Source organism: Myotis daubentonii, chromosome 16 (genome assembly GCF_963259705.1).
Source record: "Myotis daubentonii chromosome 16, mMyoDau2.1, whole genome shotgun sequence".
NCBI classification, from domain to species: domain Eukaryota; kingdom Metazoa; phylum Chordata; class Mammalia; order Chiroptera; family Vespertilionidae; genus Myotis; species Myotis daubentonii.
The window spans coordinates 43800630-43816663 of NC_081855.1; the positions used below are offsets into that span (position 1 = coordinate 43800630).

General features: G+C 58.7%; 1 protein-coding gene across 6 annotated transcripts in view; it reads left to right on the forward strand.

Moving 5' to 3' along the window:
* The window catches only part of FMNL1 (formin like 1), a 29080-nt gene that overhangs the window by 10501 nt on the left and 2545 nt on the right, over positions 1-16034 (forward strand). For 2 of the 6 annotated variants that reach the window (XM_059670447.1, XM_059670446.1), the window contains exons 2-20: positions 574-657; positions 2452-2565; positions 3466-3539; positions 3823-3906; positions 4264-4401; positions 4660-4677; positions 6203-6311; positions 6843-6919; positions 7124-7217; positions 8113-8187; positions 8488-8598; positions 9825-9974; positions 10510-10611; positions 10769-11021; positions 11307-11585; positions 11760-11884; positions 12819-13021; positions 13501-13735; positions 13913-13981. In XM_059670447.1, the coding sequence (XP_059526430.1) occupies positions 574-657; positions 2452-2565; positions 3466-3539; positions 3823-3906; positions 4264-4401; positions 4660-4677; positions 6203-6311; positions 6843-6919; positions 7124-7217; positions 8113-8187; positions 8488-8598; positions 9825-9974; positions 10510-10611; positions 10769-11021; positions 11307-11585; positions 11760-11884; positions 12819-13021; positions 13501-13735; positions 13913-13981 (2394 nt within the window). The remainder of the gene's footprint in view (positions 1-573; positions 658-2451; positions 2566-3465; positions 3540-3822; positions 3907-4263; positions 4402-4659; positions 4678-6202; positions 6312-6842; positions 6920-7123; positions 7218-8112; positions 8188-8487; positions 8599-9824; positions 9975-10509; positions 10612-10768; positions 11022-11306; positions 11586-11759; positions 11885-12818; positions 13022-13500; positions 13736-13912; positions 13982-16034) is intronic. The other 4 variants (XM_059670449.1, XM_059670448.1, XM_059670451.1 and 1 more) reach the window with 3 other exon arrangements.

The window sequence follows — 16034 nt, forward strand, 5'->3', positions numbered from 1 at the left end:
ATCCGGGACCGCTGGCTCCTAACCGCTTGCCTGCCTGCCTGATCACCCCTAACTGCCCTCCCCTACCGGCCTGATTGCCCTAACTGCCCTCCCCTGCCAGCCCGATCACCCCTAACCACCTCTGCTTCAGCCCCTGCCACCGTGGCTTTGTCCAGAAGATGTTTGGTCTAATTAGCATATTACCCTTTTATTAGTATGGATGGGGAGATGAGCCCAGAGGTGTTTGAGGTCCCAGGAAGTTAGGCTGAGAACCTACACTGCTGCCTGCATGCCAGGTGTGCCAGGGAGTTGGTGTGGGCTGACAGAGCTCAGGCCCTGGGTCAGGCAGACTCCTATTCAGATCTCAATGTCACTTTCTAGCTGTTGGGCCTAGGGCAGGGCGCTCCACCTCTGTGCCTCAGTTTCCTCATGGGCTAATGTTACTTGTCTCCCGGGGTGAGGGTGACAGGGATTCATGTGTATGACAGACCTCTAGGGAGCTGGTCCCTAGTGGGTTCCCTGAAAATGCCCGTGCTCCCTCCCTTCCTGCTGGGCCCCAGGCTCAGGGTCTTTGTCTTGTCCCCCCCCTCCCAGAACTGCATGAACTTGCCCCCGGACAAGGTCCAGCTGCTGAGCCAGTATGACAACGAGAAGAAGTGGGAGCTCATCTGTGACCAGGTGGGTACCAGGACCCTTCTGCCACTGATGCCCTGCCCCGGCCAGGCTGGGGCTGGCTGGAGAGGAGGCACTGCCATGCTGCCCAAAGGGCCAAGACCAGGGGTCCTCAAACTACGGCCCGCGGGACACATGCAAATACAAATATTGTATTTGTTCCCGTTTTGTTTTTTTACTTCAAAATAAGATATGTGCAGTATGCATAGGAATTTGTTCATATGAATGGGCCCAGGTCCTCCGCAGGCTGGGGCCCCTTCCCCAGGACACTACCCCAGCTGTCCAATCACCCGGGATGTTAGGATGTTTTTTTTTTTAAACTATAGTCCGGCCCTCCAACGGTCTGAGGGACAGTGAACTGGCCCCCTGTTTAAAAAGTTTGAGGACCCCTGGCCAAGACCCTACCCAGAGGCCAGGGTAGCATGTGGGGAGGTGCTGGGGTGCTGGCGGCATCTGCAGGGCTCCGGAATCGCCCTCTCTTGGACATGGGCCTCCCCGGAGACCCATGAGTCATGAGCAGGGCTGGGTCTGTCCTCTGAAGAGCTGGCGGGGGCTAGTCCATGAGCTCGCCAGTTCAGCTGGGGCTGTGTCACCATCCTCCTGCTCAGCTTCCTGGAGCAGCCGCTGTCCACCCTCCAGCTCCGGGCGGGGGAAGAAAGGGAATCCCCCGGGGCTGGACATCTTTGCCTGACCCCAGGGGAAGTGGGCAGCGTCCCTGTCCTCCTTTTACCTTGGGTCCGGAGGAGCTGCCGTCCACCACGCAGCTCCCCAAAGCCCACCGGTTACTAAGTGGTGGAGCAGGGACTAGAACCCCTGCCTCGGTTTGGTTTGCGGTTTGCGTAGTCAGGAGCCTGGGCTGCCACCTTCAAGGCTCACTGGTTGCCCTGGCCCTGCCAGCTTCTAGGGCTGCTGTCCATGGTAGCAGGAGGACCCCTCCCACTGCCGGGACAGGGAGGGGCCTTGTGGCTGCAGTGATTTTAGTGAACAGGGAGGCGGGCCTGTGGCTGGGAGGCTGAGGGTGGGGAGAGGGGAGCAGGGAGTCTCCCCTGGGAGCCCGGGCTAGGCCTTCTGCTGCTGCTAATGGAGGGGAGGAGCTGGCAGGGCTGGAGTCTGGGGATGGGGGTGGGGAAAGGGCTAGGCCTTGGGGAGCGGGGGAGAGCTACCACCAGAGGCTCTGAGGCTGTAGTAGGGGGTCCCTGCCACTGGGCCTGGCTTCTCAGGTTGGGCTCAAAAGCCTGGGAGAGGTGGAAGGTGGAGGGCTGGGCAGGTGTGAGGGGCCTGGGGTGGGAAGGATGGGAGCTCCTCTGGTAGGAGGCCTTTGATAGGCCACCACCTCTTTGTGGGAGTGGCTCCTGGAGTGCTGGGTGGGGCGGGGGAGTCAGGGGCCCAGGAGATGGGCACACACGGGTACCTAACATCCCAGGTGATTGGACAGCTGGGGTAGTGTCCTGGGGAAGGGGCCCCAGCCTGCGCATTCATAAGGTCCCTCCAGACTGTTTCTCTTCCCAGCACGCCCAGCTGGGAGGGTGCCCCCTACTGGGGGGTCTGAGTCCCCTCCTCCCAGGTGGGGTGTATGGCAGGACTGACCCCTCCATACTCCACCCAAGGCTGTGCTAGAGCCACAGTGCGAAGGAAAGTCTGGGCCCAGGCCTGGGGTCTTTGGAAGTGGCCTGGCTGATGGTTTGGTTAGGGCTTTGGTATTCCCCAGGAACCTGGGGTCAAAGCTGAGAATGGGATGCTGGGACAAAGGCTGGTCATTTGCCCTGGCTGGTTCCTGTACACCCCATTCCATCTCCCCAGGAGCGGTTTCAAGTCAAGAACCCCCCCACAGCCTATATCCAGAAGCTGAAGAGCTACCTAGAAACTGGTGGGGTCAGCCGAAAGGTAGCATCGGATTGGATGTCCAACCTGGGGGTACACGTCTCCCCTTTTTTCTCTGTTCCTTTCCCCCTGCACTTTAAGCTCTGGGCAGCTGGAGTAGCTGTGTGTATAAACTTGCCTGTGGTTGTGCGGGTGCATGTGTGAGTGTGTGTTCACAGGGACTGAGTGCCCTGGGCAGGCGCTTACACAGGTTCCTCTGCATGTCCTGTGTGTGCTTACACTGCACACGCGTGTGTACTTGTATAGGTGTGTGCGCCCCATGTGTCTGTGCATGAATGTGCATGTGTGTACTTTTGTATTCACATATGGATATGTGTGTACCTTTTAAAATATATATATTTATTGATTGATTCCAGAGAGGAAGGGAGAGGGAGAGAGAGATAGAAATATCAAAGATGAGAGATCATTGATCGGCTGCCTCCTGCACACCCCCCATCGGGGATGGAGCCTGCAACTCAGGCATGTGCCCTGACCTGGAATCGAACTGTGACCTCCTGGTTTATAGGTCAACGCTCAACCACTGAGCCACACCAGCCGGGCTGTGTGTATCTTTGAGTCCATGTACAGGGTGTGTGTGTGTACCCCACGTGTCTGTGTGTAGATGTGTAGGTACCTTATACTTGTGTCTGGATGTGCATGTGTGTGTGTACCTGGGGTATTCGTGTTTGAATATGTGTGTGTGCCCTGTGGTCCCGGGTGTGTATGCTGTATGTCTGTGTATGGAGGTCTGTGTGTGCACCCTGCGTGTCTGTGCATGGGGGAGTTTGTGTAGCCTGAGAATGCTTATTCTGTTGGGCAGGTGTGAGGAGGTGGTGGGGGCGGCTGAACGTGAAAGGCCAGTTATGGGGGAAGGGCTGGCTGCTGCCGCAGGGCTTGGTGGGCCTGTGGGAGGCCGGGCTCCACCCACTAGACTCCCCTGTTCTTGGCCCCCAGTTTAAGAGGCGAGTCCAGGAGTCCACTCAGGTGCTGCGGGAGCTGGAGATCTCCCTGAGGACAAACCACATCGGGTGAGCCAGGGCTCAGCTTTCCTCCAGGCAGCCCCCGGGGCTTCCCTTGCTGAGTCCCCCTCCTACCCCTCCTCTCCCCTGTGGGCCACCTCCGGGGTAGGTATCCAGGACAGCTTCTCTGCCTCCTCCTCTACCCACACCCCTGAGGCATGGCCAGGCCGTGGGTCCTGCCTGAGCCCCCGAGCATCCCTGGGGAAAGTGCGTCCCAGGGGCCCCTGCCTGTCCTGTGTGCCCACCCTGGGCAGGACCTTCCTGCTGGCGCTGAAGGAGCCTGTGTCCGCAGGTGGGTGCAGGAGTTCCTCAACGAGGAGAACCGCGGCCTGGATGTGCTCCTCGATTACCTGGCCTTTGCCCAGTGCTCCGTCACGTAAGCCCCGGCCCTTGCCCGCGTGCTGCTCCTGAGTGCTGACCCGCGCCTTTCTGTACCTTGCCGCTCCCCTGGTCACTCCACCCCGTGCAGCCCTAGCCACCCTGGACCCTGCACTGGCCTTGAACCATGCCTCTTCCTGAAGGCCTGCCATGGACGGGGCGGGATGTATCTTGGGGAGCCCAGCTGGGACCTGTGTCTTCCTCTTCTATTCCACTGTTCCCTCTCCCCCTCCTAAACCCATCACAGTGCCAAGAACACAGCCCCCTCCTGCCCACTCGTCTCTCCCCTCACTTCCCCCCACTCTTCTCTTAAGTACCCCTGCAGTGTTGGCCTCCAACCCCACTCTACCCTCAGGTATGACATGGAGAGCACAGACAATGGGGCCCCAAGCTCGGAGAAGAGCAAGCCCCTGGAGCAGTCAGTGGAAGACCTCAGCAAGGGCCCACCCGCCTCCTCGGTGCCACAGCCCAGGAGTCGCCACCTGACCGTCAAGTACGTGGGCCCCCTGGCGGGGTGATGGGGAGAAAGGAGACTTCACCCCTAGATCTCTGCATACAGCCAGCCTCACTCTGGGACAGCAGGGATGGTGGGAGGGGTAGCCTGGCATTAGGGGTCAGAGTGAGGGCCTCAAACAGAGCTCGGGGCAGGGATGGGCATCTGGGTGGGTCTGGAATAAGGAGGCGGTTTCTGGGTGAATGGGACCCCTTTTGTATCCATTTAACCCCCTGTTTTCTTCCATGCGGCCTCCAGGTGCCCCCCTTCTCCCCGGTATGTAGCTGCCTGGGGGCAGGTGCATGCCTGGTGGTCTCTCGGGTGGTGGTGGGTGGGGTGAGGCGTTCAACTGATGCCCCTGGGTTCAGCTGCTGTGGATAGGTCACCCCGCCCTAACTCAGGGCATCCTGCTGGGGGGTGGGGCGAGGGAAGAAGATGGCCCTGGAGCCTCATGAGGATGCCCACTTTCCTCTCCTCCTCCTTTGGGTAGGACGAGGACTAACTTCATGTTAAGACCCAAAAGCTCACAACATGCTTCATTCATTCATTCATTCATTCATTCATTGAACCAGTATTTTTTGGCCTTTACTGTGTATCAGTCAGGGCAGCAGGTGCTCAGGAGACAGGTACCCTGCTCTGGAGAGTCCTTGGTCTGGTAGGGGGCAGTGCGTGACAGGCTGTCATGGAGGTGTGACTGTGAGCTCTGAGAAGGGAGGCGGCCACTGGGGCATCAGGAAGGCGATGGTATGGGTTTACGGGCAGTGGTGGGGACAGGGAACGGCATTTCAGGCAGAAGGCACAGCGTGAGCAAGAGGCATAGTTTTGCAATGACGAGCGCAGGGTAATGCGGCAGGCAGAAGGGCAAGGTGGGGCCTCACGGTGTTGTTGGACATGTGACAGACTGTCAAGAAGAGCTGATGCGGACGTCACCATTGGCGAGATCTGCAACAACGAAAAAAATCACGCTTTTTAGCAAAGAGTGACTAAGCGCACTCATATGCTAGTAGCATTTCCTCCGTGCCAGGCACTGTGCTGAGCTCATGCCATAGTCCCCACAACCCCATCAGAGAGGCGCTACTATTACCATTCCTGTGTTACAGAGGAGGAAACGGAGGCACAGGGAGACTAAGTAACTTGCACAGTGAGTGGTGAACTGGGGTTTGAGACAAGGCAGTCTCAATTCAGAGGCCGCCTCTCCATGTGGAAGATAAGCCCATGTGGCCGGAAGCGCCCCCTTGTGGAGAGCATTTGCATGGCGGTTTCCAAGCTTTGACAGTCTTTTCTCATAGGCTCTCCATCTCCACAACACAGTAACCCTTCTTTTTTTCTTCTTCTTCTTAAAAATACGTTTTTTTATTGATTTCAGAGAGGAAGGGAGAGGGAGAGAGATGGAAACATCAATGATGAGAGAGAATCATTGATCAGCTGCCTCCTGCACAGCCCTTACCGGGGATGGAGCCCACAACCGGGGCATGTGCCCTGCCCGGGAATCGAACCTTGACCTCCTGGTTCCTAGGTCGATGCTCAACCACTGAGTCACACTGGCTGGGTCACAGTGGCCCTTCTTAATGCCAAGTTTCTGTGAAGGGTCTTTGTTTTCTGACCCACCCTCCTCCACATCCTCCCCAGCATGTCAGGCCCCAGGCCTAGGGACTGAGGGGAACTTCCTGTCCTCAGCCACCCTCTTGGTTGGGTACATGTGCCCCCCTCTTACCCCAGAGGCCATCTGAGTGTTGGGGGTTTGGCCAGGAAGCTGGGTTTGGGACTCTGACCCCTGCTGCCTCCTCCCCACCCGGCCCAGGCTGACCCCAGCCCACAGCAGGAAGACGCTGCGGAACTCGCGCATCGTCAGCCAGAAGGATGACGTCCACGTCTGCATTATGTGCTTGCGTGCCATCATGAACTACCAGGTTGGTCAGCCAGGCCAGTCCTTACCAGGGGCTGCCTAAGCCGCTGAGGTGCTGGGACCGACTGTGCCCCCACCCTGTCCTCCACTGGAGGACCTGGGCATCTGGGCTGTTGGCTCAGGGTCTTGAGGCCGACCATCTCCTGCCCCTTCCAGGTCAGGTCCCCTAGAGTACCCCGGGCATGGGTATGTCTCACGTGGGGACTTAGGCATACCCACCAAGAAAGGCTGGTCACCAGGCCCATGGGGAGAGCAGCTCTGGGTTATGTCACTGGGAGGAGTGACAAGTGAAGCGGGTCCTCCCTCACTCAGCCGGCCTTTGCGGACTCCCTGTCCAAGGTGCTGAGTCCTGACACTGACTTTTGAACAAAGGTATTTAAAAAGAGGGGCCAGGCTTTGGCTGCCTCAGAAGGGGCTGTGGGTAGATATAAAGAACTTCCTAAGCGCAAGGGCAGTGGTGTGGCCCTGGCGATCCCAGAAGTGCTGGCAGTCCTGGGGGTCTGCCTGGAGGAGCTGACCTCTTCCCTCTCCCCAGTCTGGCTTCAGCCTCGTCATGAGCCACCCAGCCTGTGTCAATGAGATTGCTCTGAGCCTCAACAACAAGAACCCCAGGTGAGGTCCAGGCCCCTAGCCTTTCTCTATCTAGATTCTCCTGCTACTTTACTGCTTGCCTACTCTGTCCCCCCATTCTCAGGACTACTGCTCAGGCTCATTCCACCCCCCTCCCCAGCTGCCCTGCCTGTCATGAGCCAGGCCCCTGTCCACCTTTGCGTTGGGCCTGCTGTTCTTGAGGGACAACCTGACCTGTCTCCCCAGAACCAAGGCTCTGGTGCTGGAGCTGCTGGCGGCTGTGTGCCTGGTGCGGGGAGGACACGACATCATCCTCGCAGCCTTTGACAACTTCAAGGAGGTACTGGAGCTCCCCCCTTCCAAAGGTGTACTTGTCCTCTAGTGTTGCTTAGAGCCCTGCTGGCAGTTGTGGCCTCTGCTGGGGGAAGTTGGGGACGTGAGGTGGACATTTGGGGAACACAGGGTGGGGACAGTCTGGGATGGGGAAGCTCTGAAGAGAAGATGTAGAGTCACGGAGGGGCACTGCCTGGGGTGACAGGGACAGCTATGAGCATCGGCTGACCCTCTGACCCTCAGCCTTGCCATATCCAAGTTGGACTTGGTCCATACGTCTCAGAGTTGCTGACTCTGGTTAACTGGCTCATGAGAAGTGAATGCTTGAGAATACGACGCAGAAGTCAGCACATGGCCTTCATACCTTTCAGGAATATTTATTGAGCACCTACTACGTGTCAGACACAGAGTGGGCACTCGAGATGTATTAGTGATCAGTTAACAAAAGAAATACGGCAGGGAAAGGCAGACAATAAACAACATAATAAATATGCAAATTACATAGTGTGTTAGAAAATGCTAAGTGCTATGGGGAAAAAGTGAGGGATGCCGTAGGGGTTGGGGAGCTGGTGGCAGGGTGGTCAGGGAGGCCTCCTGAGAAGGTGGGATTTGATCAGAGCTGCGAGGGAAGTGAGGGACTTGGCGTGGCGGCTATCTCAGGTAAGAGCACACCAGACAGATGGATCAGGAAGTGCAAATGTCCTGAGGTGGGGATGTGCCAGGATGCCAGTGCGGCCTGAGTGAGGGGGAGGGTTATGAGAGATCGAGGGGGAGGAGAGGTTTTGAGCAGAAGAGAATCATGGCCTGACTGAGATTTAACTTGAGAGGAGCCTGTAGCAGCTGGAAGATGGCTTAGGAGGTGTAGCACTGGGGCCTCAGTGACAGCCATTGTCCCCACCCAGGTGTGTGGGGAGCAGCACCGCTTTGAAAAGCTGATGGAATACTTCCGGAATGAAGACAGCAACATCGACTTCATGGTGAGCTCAGGGGCCCAGCTGGGGCTCGGCCACTCTCAGATGCAAGGTGTGGCCAGGGGCCTGGGTGTCTGCCCCTGCAAAGTATGAGGATTGATGGTTGGGGGCGGGGGAGAGGGTTAGATGTTTGAGAGGGGGAGGCAGGAGGGAGGGGACATCGGAGAGAAATATGGGTAGGGACAAAGCTGGGTTAGTGGAGTGAGAAATGAGGGAGGCAGACTTGGGGAGTATGTGGGGGGCAGAAGACACTGAGAACCCCTCACCCAGAGGATCACAGACCTGCTCATGTCCCCCACCCCCCAGGTGGCCTGCATGCAATTCATCAACATCGTGGTACACTCAGTGGAGAACATGAACTTCCGAGTCTTCCTGCAATATGAGTTCACCCACCTGGGCCTGGACCTGTACTTGGAGGTGAGCCCTGCACTCTCCCCCGGACTTAACTGTTTGCCCGGAGTATGGCTCAGTGGTTGGCAGCATGGGTGTTGGGGTCAGGCAGGCTTGGGTTCAAATCGTGGCTCTGTCACTTCCTAGCCAATGTGACCTTGGATAGGTCTCTTCTCTCTGAGTCTCAGTCTTCCCATCTGTAAAATAGGAGAATCTTAGCGATAATAATGACTCTCAATAGGATGGCATCTGCCACATAATAGACACCCACTCCATGGAGCCAGGCACGAGAACAGGCTTTAGGTGGCCCTGGGTCTGGCTCCCGGAGCACACAATGGGGAGTGCAGAGAGACTGGGCCAAAGCGAGAGCGGGCGCACACCGGATGGGCCCGGCCATGGCAGGTCCTTTCCCTGGGGAAGGCGGACAGGGGGCCTGGTGCTTCCTGGCCTGAGCAGAGAAGCTGCAGCTTTCTTCTCGAATTCCTTGGGAGGCTTCGTAGGGGAGGGCCTTTGGGATCAGATTGATTAAACCATGACTAGCAGCAGGCTAGGGTGCTATTTCTACACAAGGGAATATTATTCAGTCACAAAGGAATGAAATACTGAGCCATACTACAACACAGAGCCTTGAAAACGTTATGATAAGTGAAAGAAGTCAGACACAAAACACCACATAGTGTATGATGCTTTTATAGAAAATGTCCAGAATAGGTAAGTCCATAGAAGTAGAAAGTGGATTGGTGGTTGGTTGGCAGGGGCCGGGGAGGAGGGAATGGGGAGTGGAGTGGCTGCTAATGGGGACAGGGTTCTGGAATTAGATAGCAATAATGGTTGCACAGCCTTGTGACTATACTAAGAACTCCTGAGCTGTACAGTTTAAAATAGTGAATTATATCTCAATAAAGAATAAAGGAGCCCGGCCAGTGTGGCTCAGTGGTTGAGCATCGACTCATGAACCAAGAGGTCACCAGTTTGATTCCAGGTCAGGGCACATGCTGGGGTTGTAGGCTTGATCCCCAGTGGGGGGCATGCAGGAGGCAGCTGCTCAATGATGTTTCTCTCTTACCGATGTTTCTATCTCCCCTTCTTTCTATCTAAAAACAAACAAACAAACAAAAACTCAAAGAAAAAAGAATCAAGGGAAAAAAGCAGGCTAGGGCTCCGGCCCCTTCCTCTGGGCTCTGGTGGTGATGGGGTGGTATTGGAAAGACCCCTCACACCAGGCCTCACCCGCCTTTCCCTCTGGGAGACAGAGGCTGCGGGTCACAGAGAGCGACAAGCTGCAGGTGCAGATCCAGGCGTACCTGGACAACGTGTTCGATGTGGGCGTGCTGCTGGAGGACACGGAGACGAAGAACGCCGTGCTGGAGCACATGGAGGAGCTGCAGGAGCAGGTGACCCTGGTGAGAGCCGCTCCTGAACGTGGCCCGGAACATAGTAGGCCCACAGGTCCCCACAGCGGCATCAGGCGCTGGGCTTAACACTGGTTCTAGGAGTGAACTGGGCATGGCTGCCTGGCTCCTGAGTTGTACCTGAACCTACATCCTCAATCCTCTGGGTGTCTTTCTCAGTGAGTGTTCACTGAGCTCCTACACTGTGGGGGGCCTCTGGGGACGACAGGCCCCCTCCTCTCCCAGTGCCCAGACCCCAGGCCCTGACTTGGGGGACCGTCCAGCCTAAGGCCCCTCCCAGCTTGGTTTCCTCTTCACCTACCTCCCCCATTAGTGGGGCCTTGGATCCCCCTTCCCAGAGAAATTTAGCGCCCTCAGTGCCTCACCCACTTGGGTTCAAGTGCCAGGCTCGGCCCACCCAACACCTTGGGCTGTGCGTCAGGAAGCCGCCCCCAGCTCTCCAGACGGCCATGCCTGATGCCGCCCCCTCGCCAGTGGTGCCAGTGCCTGGGTGCGGGTGGGAACTCACCATGTGCCGCCGCCACAGCTGACAGAGCGGCTTCGGGACGCGGAGAACGAGTCCATGGCTAAGATCGCCGAGCTGGAGAAGCAGCTCAGCCAGGCCCGGAAGGAGCTGGAGACCATGCGGGTGAGGCTGGGGCCGGGCCCGGCTAGGGGGCGTCTGGGTTCCCCAGAACAGACCAGTCGGGGCTTCTAGACGTTATCCCTCCCTCCGCCCTGGCAAGGCGATGGGGCTCGGCGACAGGCCTGGGGGTGGGCACTGACCCCTCCCCTGGGGCTTGCAGGAGCGCTTCAGCGATTCCACGGCCATGGGCGTCCCCAGGCGTCCACCCGAGCCTGAGAAAGGGCCTGCCCCGGCCTCGGCAAGGCCCTCGGCTCTAGAGCTGAAGGTGGAGGAGCTGGAGGAGAAGGGGTTAATCCGTATCCTGCGGGGACCCGGGGATGCTGTCTCCATCGAGATCCTCCCCGTCGCCGTGGCAACTCCAAGCGGCGGTGATGCCCCGACTCTGGGAGTGCCCAGCAGCTCCCCCAGCCCAGGTGCGCCGATCTCCAAGCCGGGTGGGGTGGGGTGGGGTGGGGTGGGGGGACCAGGGCCTGGAGAGGCAGCCTAAGGACACCGGCCGGAAGAGCGGGGCGGGATGGGGGCGGGAGGGGGGAGAGGTAGGGTTTGGCTGCGGGTGCAGCTCAGGTAGAGGCGGATGCGTGGGAAATGGGACCAGTGCGCGTGCGCACGGCGGGGAGGCGGAGACCAGACCACGGTAGCGGGACCAGGACACCCTCCCCTCCCCGTCCTCATCCTCGGCTCTCTCCCACCCTCGGCAGAGCCGGTTCCCGGAGCAGCAGCCCCGCCCCCGCCGCCCCCGCTGCCCGGCCTCCCCTCCCAGCAGGAAGCCCCGCTCGCGGAGCCCCCCCGGGCCCCGCCCCTCCCCGGCAGCGCGGAGCCCCCGCCCCCGCCCCCGCCGCTGCCCGGAGTCCTGCCGCCCCCGCCGCCGCCGCCGCCGCCGCCGCCTGGCCCAGATGGGCTGGTGCCTCCCCCACCCCCGCCGCCTCCCGGAGGTCTCTCTGGTGCCCTTGCGGAGCCGGGCCCAGAGATGGGCCCAGGTAAGTGGACCACCCAGGGCTGGGGCAGCTGGAGGGTGGGACCTTGGCCTCAGTGTCCTCCAAGCACCTCTCCTACCACCCCCTGCCCGCCCTGTCAGGCCTCGCCGAACCCGGCTCCCTCCAGCCACCCCGCCCTCCGTGGCCCCCGTTCTCACCATTCCCTCCCTGTCCCAGGAGTAAAGGCCAAGAAACCCATCCAGACCAAGTTCAGAATGCCCCTCTTAAACTGGGTCGCCCTGAAACCCAGCCAGATCACGGGCACTGTCTTCACTGAGCTCAATGATGAGAAGGTGCTGCAGGTGAGTGGCCGCGCTGGCTGCGGTGCGGGCACCGGAGAAGGAAGGGACTTGCCCGGATCATGCTGGGCACGAGGAGTGGCCACCTCCGCCCCATTTCACAGATGAGGACGTGGTGGCCCAGAGATGGGCATTCAGCCAAACTGGGTTCGTGACTCTAGTGGGCAGCGCCCCCTTCCTCCCCGGAGGCGTTCCCTCCCGTCCCTGAAGAAGGGCACAGCCCGCCCCCCAGTCCGGCCTCTCTCCCCTCTTTTGAGACCCCTCTCCACCACCTTCCCACAAACAGCCAGGGCTTCAGTCCTTCCAATCCCCTTTCAGTGTTGGTTTTTGTTTGTTTTTTAAAAAAATATTTTTATTGATTTCAGAGAAGGAGGGCAAGGGTGAGAGAGATGGAAACATCAATGATGAGAGAGAATCATTAATAGGCTGCCTCCTGCACGTCCCCTACTGGGGATCAAGCCCACAACCACAACCGGGCATGTGTCCTGATTGGGAATCGAACCTGCAACCTCCTGGTTCATAGGTTGACGCTCAACCACTGAGCCATGCGGGCCAGGTCCACTTTCGGTTTTTCCAAAGGCTTGTGTTCTCTGGCCTCCAGGCCATTGCTCAAGCTGTTCCTCATCCCTGGAATGCCCTTCCTTCCCCCCTGGCCAATTCAGCTCTTCCTTCATCTCTTACTTCTTGGAGTCTGGGTCCCCTGGGTTAGGTACTGCTCCTCCTCCTCCTCCTCCTCCTCCTTCTCCTCAGTGCTCCCTGAGCTTCCCCCGTGTCTCCCATCAGAGCCTGTGGTCAAGCTGAATTACTGGCTTGTTTCTTTCTCTGCCAGTGGCCAGGTCAGGGCTGGATAGGGGCTCAAGCAATGAGCACGGTGCTCAGCCAGGAATGCACGAGACCCCAGCCCACCCGGCCCCACCTCCTCTCCCTGTGCCCTCAGGAACTGGACATGAGTGACTTTGAGGAGCAGTTCAAGACGAAGTCCCAAGGTCCCAGCCTGGACCTCAGTGCTCTCAAGGGTAAGGCAGCCCAGAAGGCCCCCAGCAAAGCCACACTCATTGAAGCCAACAGGGCCAAGAACCTGGCCATCACCCTGCGCAAGGGCAACCTGGGAGCAGACCGCATCTGCCAGGCCATCGAGACGTGAGTACCTCTGCCTGGGGCTTGTGGGCATCCCAGCCCTTCTGCTGGCCAGTGCTTAGGCAGATCCTAGTAAAAGAGCCCCAACTATGGGACAGAGCCCACCAAGCTTCATATCAACCCTAGTCAGGCAGTAGGGGGCGAACCTTGTTCCCATTTTCAGATGGAGAAACTGAGGCCATACTGTGAGTTCATGCCAGATTGAGATGTTCCCATTCCCCCCACTTCTCCCCCCACCCCCTCCGCCTCCTTGCCCAGCTGTGGGTACTCAGGCTCAGGCACTTACAGCTGGACATTTGCCACTGATGTTTGATGCGGACCCTGGGCTTTCCAGCTGCCAACTTGACTTCTACCTCTTGTTCCCCGAAGCTGTTGGCAAATGTGAAATACTGAAGTTCATTTACTCAATCAAGGAAGGGGAGGGGATATCCTGCTCTCGAGAACTGGTGGGTATGGAGCAATGCCTACCCCTCTGCCTCCAGGTACGACCTCCAGGCCCTTAGCCTGGACTTCCTGGAGCTGCTGACCCGCTTCCTGCCCACGGAGTATGAGCGCACCCTCATTGCCCGCTTCGAGCGGGAGCAGCGGCCGATGGAGGAGCTGTCAGAGGAGGACCAGTTCATGCTGCGCTTCAGCCGCATCCCGCGCCTGCAGGAGCGCATGGCCGCGCTAACCTTCATGGGCAACTTCCCGGATACCGTCCAGCTGCTCATGCCGGTGTGGGCGGGGCAGGCAGAGTGGTGTGGGTGTGGCCTGGGGTGAGGATGGGGTGAGGGCCTCCCCAAGCCTGGGCTCCAGGAGGACATTTGGGAGTATTTGAGCCTTCTGTAGGCTTGTCCCCCCCCCCCCCACACACAGCCCCAATTTACCTTGCCTCCTCCATCCCATCCCCAGCAACTGAATGCCGTCATTGCAGCCTCAATGTCCATTAAGTCGTCTGACAAACTCCGCCAGATCCTGGAGGTGAGTAAGATGCCAGGGCAAGGGCCTGGGAGGTAGGGTCCACCCTTGACTCCTTGCCTGTTCTAGGTCTTATTAGGGGGAGACTCAGGCCCTGTCCTGCACACCTAGGATGCAACAAATATAATGTTCCCACCTCTCACATACAGGCTCAGGGTGAGAGTGAGGGCCATGCACAGGATGGGGCAAAAGAATAAACTCTCAGAGTTTATTCTTAAAATATGTTTTTATTGATTTCAGAGAGGAAGGGAGAGGGAGGGATAGAAACATCAATGATGAGAGAGAATCATTGATTGGCTGCCTCATGCACACCCCCTACTGGGGATTGAGCCTGCAACCTGAGCATTTGCAGGAATCGAACCGTGACCTCCTGGTTCATAGTTCGACGCTCAACCACTGAGCTACACCAGCTGGGCTCTTCTTGTATTATTATTTACTAGGGGCCCGGTGCACGAAATTCGTGCACTGGGTGTGTGTGTGTGTGTGTGGGGGGGGGAGTGTCCCTCAGCCCAGCCTGCCCCCTCTCACATACTGGGAGCCCTCAGGCGTTGACCCCCATCACCCTCTAATCGCAGGATCGGCCCCTTGCCCAGGCCTGACGCCTCTGACAGAGGTGTCAGGCCTGGGCAGGGGACCCTCATTTCCCCCCATCACTGGTTCTGCCCCCAGCCCAGGCCTGATGCCTCTGGCCCAGGCATCAGGCCTGGGCAGGGGACCCCCAGACCCCTCCGATTGCTGGCTCTGCCCCTTGCCCAGGCCTGATGCCTCAGCCAGAGGCGTAGACCCCCATCACCCTCTGATCACCTGATCGGCCCCTTGCCCAGGCCTGACGCCTCCGCTAGGGGTGTCAGGCTTGGACAGGGGACTCCCATCTCCCCCCGATCACTGGCTCTGGCCCCCGCCCAAGCCTGACGCCTCTGACCCAGGCTTCAGGCCTGGGCAAGGGGACCATCATATCCCCCCAATCCCCGGCTCAGCCTCCTGCCCAGGCCTGATGCCTCGGCCAGAGGAGTTGACCCTCATCACCCTCCGATCACCAATCACCGGATCGGCCCCTTGACCAGGCCTGAGGCCTCCGGCAGAGGTGTCAGGCCTGGGCAGGGGACCCCCAGCTCCCCGTGATTGCAGGCTCTGCCCCTGCCCAGGCCTGATGCCTCTGGCTGAGGCGTCCGGCTCGGCCAGCGGGGACCCGCAGCTGCAGTGGCCCCGCAATCGTGGGCTCCGCTTTAGGCCCAGGCAAGGGACCCCTAGCTCCCGGGACTGCCAGCTTCGACCGTGTCCAGCTCCTATCGCTGGCTCCACCCCTACTTCCTGCTATCACTGGCCAGGGCGGAAAAGGCACCTGATTCACCGATCATGGCTGGGGGGCAGGGCAAAGGCAGCCCCAGGGCCGCCTTTGCCCTGCCCCCCAGCTCTTAGCTCCCCCCTGGGTTTCCGATCACTGTCAGTGGCAGGGGGCTTCTTCCTGCTTTCCCTTTCGCCTCCCTGCATTGTGCCTACATATGCAAATTAACCGCCATCTTGTTGGCAGTTAACTGCCAATCTTAGTTGGCAGTTAATTTGCATATAGCCCTGATTAGCCAATGAAAAGGGTATCGTCGTATGCCAATTACCATTTTTCTCTTTTATTAGTGTAGATTAATTATTGTTTTCAAAAGTGGATACAACTATAAACCTACTTTTGCCCCCCCCCCCTGCCCTCCCCCCATACAGCATCACACCTCAGACCCTGCCTGGGGTTACTGTGTGATGAGCAGAACCCACATCTGCTCAATGGAGTCCAGGGCAGCAGTAGAAATGGCCTTTAGAAAGGTGGCGACTCCACAGCCTAGGAAGAGAGGTTGGCAGCACAGTTTTGGGTAGAAATAACAGAGGACAAAATTGGGTGTGCCATGGTGTTAGCCGTGCACATGTGTCAAACATGTACACATGCAGGTCCATGTGTCATGGCCCTCAGGGGTCCACGCAGGACTGGGCTGAGTGTGGGGCTTGCTCTGTGCCCCCTTTGCTTGTGCAGTTTATGCTTCAGGGGTTTCCTCCGCTCATGGCCCTGCTG